This window comes from Hoplias malabaricus, chromosome 13 (genome assembly GCF_029633855.1).
Source record: "Hoplias malabaricus isolate fHopMal1 chromosome 13, fHopMal1.hap1, whole genome shotgun sequence".
Taxonomy (NCBI): domain Eukaryota; kingdom Metazoa; phylum Chordata; class Actinopteri; order Characiformes; family Erythrinidae; genus Hoplias; species Hoplias malabaricus.
Genome location: NC_089812.1, coordinates 29,644,797 through 29,653,003, shown reverse-complemented (window position 1 = coordinate 29,653,003; position 8,207 = coordinate 29,644,797). Strand labels below are relative to the sequence as shown.

Genomic DNA, 8,207 nt, shown 5'->3' with positions numbered 1-8,207 from the left:
CTTCAAAATATATAGTTTCGATGAACAAAGCGGAGTCTTTAATCCACGAAAGGAGATTTTAATGCCCTCAATTTCAGAGGGAATTTTGAATGATAGTGTCCACATAATTTTGTAATGTTGTATCTAATAGTATCTCTGTAGAATAGGATCGAATAAGAAGAGAAATTAAAATAAACGTTCTTATATTGATTCGCACTGACTAAAATTAAGCTCATTGTAAATTTTCTTTTCAGGTTTGCGATTTAGAAACGCCTTCATTATGTATGTCCCTTCCAGGCTTCTGTACAAGGCCCAAGCTAGTGGCTTACTTACAGACGAAAACAAACCTGAACGAAAGGTAATGCGACGTTTTAAACTGTTATATGAGTCGTTTTCAATTAGACTAATTTCCGCATCAACGAATAAATTTGTGTTGGTCGTGCTGTGAGACCTGGTGACTGATTAAATGCGCAGCATCTTGTTATTTTCTTTGCAGCTAAAGCTAAGTGTATTGGCGCCGCGGTGTTTATAGTGAGTTTTGAGTCTGGTCTGGAGCTCTCTATCGGTGTCACTGCAGATTTACTCATTGCAAAGCTGACCAGAATCTGAAAACCTGCTGGACGTATGTTGGCCAGCTAGCTTTGTTTACTGTGCGGATGTAGACGGCTTTAAGTTAATAACTTTTTGTTCTTTAGAGAAAATGCAATGGTTTAAAAGTATTAAAGCTGTTTCTGAGTTACAGAGCCAACTGTGTAAAAACAATGTTATGTAGCGACACAATTTTATATAAAGGCTTAAGTGAACTAAATTGTTCCCACAGTTTAATAAACAATGGCGTTAATTTAACATTAGTGTCCCCATAATTTATCAACTTGTTCTCTCAATTTAATTTAATTAATAGAAACTGTTTGTTACATGGAATATAATATAATATAATATAATTATTTATAAATGCAATTAATACTGAGGGTATGATTATTAAATTGAGGGAACACGTTAAATTGAGTGTGTGACTTATTAAATGAAAGGAACACATTTTTAAACAGGGTAGGTTTATTCATTGGAGGAAGTGCATAGTTCAATTCAAAGTATGATTATTTTAATTGAGGGAATTGTTAATTAAATGGACAGAACATGTAATAAAATCTAGTAATGGATATTTGTTAATAGTCATAAGAAATATTCCGTCTCGCTCATTAACTCCACTGACTATACAGAAGCATTTTGTAGTTCTACAGTTACAGACAGTAGTCCACTTCTTGCTCTGCATACATTGTTTGCCCGGATTCATACTTTTCTTCGGTGGTTAGGACTCCCAAAGGACCATTAGAGAGCAGGTATGATTTGGATGGTGGATTCTTCTGAGTGTTACTGTGACACTAATGTTGTGGTGGTGTATTTGTGTGTGTTGTTCTGGTATGAGTGGAATCAGACAGAGCATCGCTGCTGGAGTTTTTAAACACTGTATCGACTCACTGTACACTATTAGACACACCTACCTCATTGGTACACCTTGTAGATGTTAAGTCAGAGACTGTAGCTCATCTGTTCCTGCACAGTTTGTGCTGGTCATCCCCTAGTCTTTCAACAGTAGTCAATGGACGCCACTCACTGGACGCTGTTGGCTGGATATTTTTGGTTGGTGTTTCTCACTCCAAGCAGTGACACTCAGGTGTTTAACAACTCTACTCTAATGAACTACACTCTGTAGTTGTAGAACTACAAAGTGCTTCTGTGAACAATGGAGGTGATAAATGGACAGTGAGTATAGAAACAAGGAGGTGGTCATTTATTTATTTTTAAAATCACAGTATATGACATGCATAAGTGTATTAAGACTGTCTTTTAGTGATGTAAGTAGTATTGTAGTCAAAACCATAAGTCTGAGTCAAGGTCAAGACTGGGTAACAAATACAGACATAACATTAGAATAAAAAAAAGAGACTGTTTTTAAATAGTTTTTCAGAAAAAAATGACATAAGAATATAAACTGATGATAAATATTTTATCAGCATATCCGAGTGCAGACTTTATTTAAAAATTAGGCAAAGGGCTACTTTGTTCTGTTTTTTTTTTAAACATTCTTTTTTTTTTTCAGTTGAAATATTCAGTTAGGCGGCATGGTGGCGCAGCAGGTTAGTGTCGCAGTCACACAGCTCCAGGGGCCTGGAGGTTGTGGGTTCGATTCCCGCTCTGGGTGACTGTCTGTGAGGAGTTTGGTGTGTTCTCCCCGTGTCCGCGTGGGTTTCCTCCGGGTGCTCTGGTTTCCTCCCACAGTCCAAAAAAAAACACACGTTGGTAGGTGGATTGGCGACTCAAAAGTGTCCGTAGGTGTGAATGTGTGTGTGTCTATGTTGCCCTGTGAAGGACTGGTGCCCCCTCCAGGGTGTATTCCAGCCTTGCGCCCAATGATTCCAGGTAGGCTCTGGACCCACCGTGACCCTGAACTGGATAAGGGTTACAGATAATGAATTAATGAATGAATATTCCGTTTATATTCAATTGAAATGAAAAGCATTTCACCCATCAGCTGGTTTTAAAACATCAGATTGATTTTGAGAAAAAGCTCAGACTGTTAATTCTCAAGACAGAGGCTAGCATACTACAATACTAGATATAGGATTTAAAAATGGTAAATTCTATCATTAATATCATGTTATATGTATCAACCACTTGTTTGTGTGTTGTGAAGTTAATGAATCTATTTTGCATTTCAGATACAATGGCTTTGGTATCTGCAGATACCAAAATTGCAGAGCTTCTGACTGAGCTCCACCAGCTAATAAAGCAAACTCAGGTAGGCCTGTTTTAAAGCCTTACTCCATCCAAGAGTGACAGGTTGTGTTATGTTTTCTGTGAAATTGGTTGTCCAGTGGTGTATTGGCTCTTTATTTATCTCTTTCCTCCTCTGATGGAAAGGAGGAGCGTTCACGCAGTGAACACAACCTGCTCAACATCCAGAAGACACATGAAAGGATGCAGACAGAAAACAAGAGTCAGTCTACATATTCTAGTAGTATCTCTCATTTCACTCTTTAAGTAAGCCCATCAAACATTCATAATCCATAGAGAATCATAATATACATTGAGTTTTAAGCTTCCTTTACTCTGTACAGCCTCACCATACTATCGGACCAAGCTACGGGGACTCTATACCACAGCAAAAGCTGATGCAGAAGCAGAGTGCAGGTAACTTTACCCTTTACTCAAAGTTTCTACTTAAAAATGAAATATAAAATAGATATTTATATTGAGGCAAAGCATACAGTATAAGGAGATATGAAATATGAATATATCATAAGAGGACTTATATTATTTTGTCTTAAATTTGACTTCCATAATGTTTCCAAATTGATCATTCAATGATTCATTGATTAGGAAAAAATAAATAAATAAATACGAAGTGGATTGGTGTGGAATGCTCATGAAATTAATATGTAAGGTAATGAAGTATGACTATGTAAATTGAATTAAAATTTATTATGCAGAAAGTAACACAATTGCTGGAATTCCACTTTAAAACCTTTTTTACTTCTATATTTTTGAACAGAAGTAAGTAAAGGGAACCAGAATAATAGAGCTCAATTTTCTGGCATTAAGTGGAGAACAATTGGTACTAATATCCTCATAACTATATAAAGGAGCAATATGTAATATTGACACCAAGTGTTTAAAATTGGAACATAATACAATTTCAAAACAGTGGCGAGAGCCCTCTTGCTTCTCATCAGATGTGAAGCTCGTCCATGTTGCCAGTTTGTGGAAGATTGAATGAACAAGCAAGAGCATGTGCCATAATCAATATTTACACAGAAAGTGTTCATAACTTCACAAAAACATCTAACTACACAAGAAAAAGACAAAAAAATGAATGAGTGGTCGCCATTTCCCTGCATTTAGAAGCCTTTACTGTCCACATTAAATATTTCAACTAGACAAGGCTGGTGTTATCGACTTATTGATTTTCCCTTCCATCATAAATGTTGCTTAGGAGGCTTTTTATCCACAATATTCATAGTCAAGTATTTTGTTCCACCTTATATAGGTCTGTCGTTATTCGCCAACTTATTGAATTCTCTGTTCCATCTTAAGAGCTGAAGTTAGCGCTATAGCTTTTGAAACTTTTTAAAGCAACTGTTATTCCAGTTAATCAGTTTAAATCACACAAACCAATTGTATGTGATGTCATTAAACATTTACCTAAGTGAAAGGCAAAAATGGAAAGAGCTGCTGCCATTTTCCCTGCATTTACAAGAACTTATTCTCAAAAACCACATTAAAATTTTAGACAAGACAGGGCTGGTGATATTTTCCCTTCAGCCATAAATGTCATTTTAGGAGGCAGATCCTTGCTTCTTATTCATAATTTTCATATTCAAGCATTTAGTTTCACCTTAAATGGGTCCGTTTAAGAGTCTTATTTATGTTATTCTCCAGCTTCTTATTGAATACTCATTTCCACCTTAAAAAGATATGTGAAGGTAAAGTTAGTGCTAGGTTTTATTAACAAAACTCATTTTGAAACACTTCTTATTTCCCATTTAACCAATAAAAACACATGACCAAATGTACATTGTGTTACTAAAATATCTACCTTTGTCATGTTTTGTTCTACAGCATTCTCCGACATGCTCTTGACAAAATTGCAGAAATTAAGTCACTATTGGAGGAAAGACGTATTGGTAAGTCACTAGAAGTGTTTGAGAGCATGAATCTGTGCTAATGGATGACTGACATGGCCTTAATCTTTCCCAGCTGCAAGAATGGCAGGGGTGTACAATGACAGTGACCCACCTAGAAAGACCATGCGGAGAGGCGTTCTGATGACTCTGCTCCAGCAGTCTGCCATGACACTTCCTCTATGGATTGGCAAGCCGGGTGAAAGGTAGTGGGGTTTTTTCCTCAGCTTTCGATTGCTACCAACAACCTTGTTTATCTGTTCTCGCTCTCTCTCAGCTGGTTCCCAGCTGGGTCTCACCCTGAGCATTTATCTATGCGGTTTGTCTTTGTGATACAGTGCTCTTTCTCTGGATGAAAGTAAAACATAATAATGCTCATGTTGTTTCTTTTTTCAGCCCTCCTCCTCTGTGTGGGGCCATCCCTGCAAGCAGTGATTATGTGGCTAAGCAGGGAGATAAAGTGGCAGCTCGAGTAAAGGCTGTGGACGGAGATGAACAGTGGATTCTGGCTGAGGTTGTCAGCTACAACCACTCCACCAACAAGTAACTATCTGACCATCTGTATGCAGTCTACAGTGGGAGTGTAAATCTATGAGCAGTAGGCAATCACCTAAGACATTTTTGGTGTCCTAATTTTGCATGATCTACATAAATACATCCCCACAACTTCTCTCAATCTTGTCAAAATACATCCAGGTCTACAGATTTAGACCTTGATTTAAGAAAAATATATGTATCATTTATTATTGACGATTAACGTTTAGTAACCTGTTAGTTATTTATTAATCCTGAAATATTTTTGCCTTTTATAAATCATTTTATCCTATTTATACCATAAATCCACTCTGAAACTGCTATGTTTGTGAAATTTTAACTTACAATGTAATAACTTACGTTATAATTATCAACCTGTAAGCTAGACACTCGCTGCCTATTCTGCCATCCATGTAAACGTGTAAGTGCTTCGGTTTCCTCCCACGGTCCAAAAAAAATTAAAATCACCATACGTTGGTAGGTGGATTGGCAATTAAAAAAAAGTGAAGTGTCCGTAGATGCGAGTGTGTCACCCTGTGAAGGACTGGCGCCCCTCCAGGGTGTATTCATGCCTTTCGCCCAATGATTTTGAGTAGGCTCCGGACCCACTGTGACCCTGAACTGGATAAGCGGTTACAGACAATGAATGAATGAATGATAATGATAGCAAAAATTTTTACTCTTTTCTCAGGTATGAAGTGGATGACATTGATGAAGAAGGAAAAGAGTAAGTGTCATGCAATTTACTTAGATTTTTTTAAATTTCTTTAAATATTTTTAATGTAAAATAATTTACAATGGCATGTTCCCATTTCCATGTTTCTTTCGAATTGACTGCTGAATTGCTATTTGTCTTTGCTCTTCATGGTTTCTTTTCTTCTTCTCCTGAACTCTTGCCCTAATCTTTTGTCTCTGGTTTTGTCCTAGGAGGCACACATTGAGTCGAAGAAGAATCATTCCACTGCCGCAGTGGAAAGCTAATCCAGAGACGGACCCTGAGGCCCTGTTTAGCAAAGACCAGCTGGTGCTGGCCCTCTACCCACAAACCACCTGCTTCTACAGAGCGCTCATTCATACCCCGCCACACAGGGTAAGGAGGAGAGGGAATGCAAGGAAGTAATAAAAATATAAATGGATGGTTTGCAGAATGATGTTTTTTGTAGCATTTTGCTAACAGGCAGCCAAACCCCAGTCCATTTTACCTGTTTAGGTTATTAAAATTATCTTTTAAAACTATTTTACTCTAAAACAGTCTCTGTGCAGCAACATAATGAGAAAACATGCTTTACGTCTAGAAGCTATAAGAACCACTAAGCAGTCAATTTTGTTGACAATAAATAGGCTGTGAACCAGTGATCAGGACAATTCTGGCCAACAGGCACACAGAATTGTGTCCTTAAATTACCAGTGGAAAGTTGTAAATGCATCTCAAAATTAACTGGCCACATGTTTACTGTTTTAACAGCCCCAGGACGACTATTCTGTGCTGTTTGAAGACACTTCGTATGCAGACGGCTATTCACCGCCTCTCAATGTAGCCCAGCGGTATGTCGTGGCTTGTAAGGAGAACAAAAAGAAATGAGGACAGCCAACAGTTGTACTCCTCTACAGGTTATGGACACTGCTGTCACAATGCTGGATATTGAATATAGACTTGTAAACTGAAATTCTTCACTGATGACAGCCCAGGTGAATAATAAACAAGGATGGAGTTGTGCCTTCAGCTGAACTGGGCATATCCACAGTTTTCTTTGTATTTGTAATGGACACCTGCATAACAATATCATGGACAGTAGTGGCACTGTGAATGGAAAATTAACCAGAAACTGTGATAAATCAGCTCTGTATTGATCGTTCTCATGTCCATGACATAGATGTCATTTCAAGTACATGTTTTTGTATGGTATTCTTACTTGTTTTGTGGAAACCAGCAGCAGTTGAACTCTGTAAAACGTTAAAATAAATCTTTTTATGTTTGGCAATTTATTTTATTTTTCCTTAATCTATAAACTGCATTTAAGCTAAAAGATCAAAATCTCCATTATTTTGTAATATTCATTCATTCATTCATTCACTCTGTTGGGGGCAAGGCGAGGATCACACTCTGGAGGGGGTGCCAGTCCTTCACAGGGCGACACACACTCACACATTCACCCACACCTACGGACACTTTTGAGTCATCAATGCACACGGGGAGAACACACCAAACTCCTCACAGCCAGCCACCCCGAGCGGAACTTGAACCCACAATCTCCAGATCCCTGGAGCTGTGTGACTGCGACACTACCTGCAGTGCCACCGTGTTACACCATTTTGTAATATTTCACATTCAAAGTTAAGACCATTTTTACATCTGGAATTTCAGCACAATTGATATGTCTTTCTCCTTGTGTAATAGTGTATCCGGTTGTATTTATTGATGTTGCTACGTTACAGTGGTTTACTGAAGTATGTTCAAGCCCATGTTTGTATATTTTTCAAAGTAAGGGTTTCTCATTACATTCCCTTTGAGAGCTCAAAGGTCACGCTCATTCTCCTGTGGTTTCTGTCCTCGCCCTTCATTAAGACAATTTAGAGACAATCTCAATCTCATATCCATCTGCTTATTGTTTCAAAAAGAGTGTTAATATTCTGTAATATATTCATTCTTATTTTGTCCCTTTTCCCAACTTTGTTTTAGGCATCTAATTATAATTTAAAAAATACAGTCAAAGATACTGAATGTTATTGCATTTTATTACTATTCAAGAAATGTATTTATCTATCATATACAGTACTGGAAGAGGCTTTAAACGTTTTGTTTGTTTTATTTTTGTAGCTGGAAAAGCAGATGTATTAAGAGACATGCTTTCAGTTTTTTTTTTTGTTTTTTTTTTTTTTTTTTTTTTAAATCTCCAGGAATCTTTTTTTTTCCCTCCACAACCTTTCAAATCCACAATTTTGACCTGTCTTCTCAGAGTGGAAGGACAGTATGTTCAGGTCTGCAGTATAAGTGAAGCATTTTGGTTCAGGTCT

General features: G+C 37.4%; 1 protein-coding gene across 3 annotated transcripts; it reads left to right on the top strand.

Moving 5' to 3' along the window:
* The first annotated feature begins 258 nt into the window (after positions 1-258).
* On the top strand, positions 259-7,188 carry sgf29 (SAGA complex associated factor 29). 3 transcript variants are annotated; one of them, XM_066642199.1, is made up of 10 exons: positions 259-337; positions 2,697-2,776; positions 2,899-2,992; positions 3,096-3,168; positions 4,597-4,661; positions 4,735-4,864; positions 5,055-5,201; positions 5,884-5,919; positions 6,120-6,282; positions 6,658-7,188. In XM_066642199.1, exons 2-10 carry the CDS (start codon positions 2,702-2,704, stop codon positions 6,772-6,774), a joined length of 900 nt encoding a protein of 299 aa, XP_066498296.1. In that variant the 5' UTR covers positions 259-337; positions 2,697-2,701; the 3' UTR covers positions 6,775-7,188. The 3 variants fall into 3 exon arrangements, with proteins under 3 accessions (XP_066498296.1, XP_066498297.1, XP_066498298.1); XM_066642200.1 differs by lacking the exon at positions 259-337 and adding an exon at positions 1,013-1,316; XM_066642201.1 differs by lacking the exon at positions 259-337 and having other exon boundaries at positions 2,899-2,974; positions 6,658-7,186.
* The last annotated feature ends 1,019 nt before the right edge of the window (positions 7,189-8,207 follow it).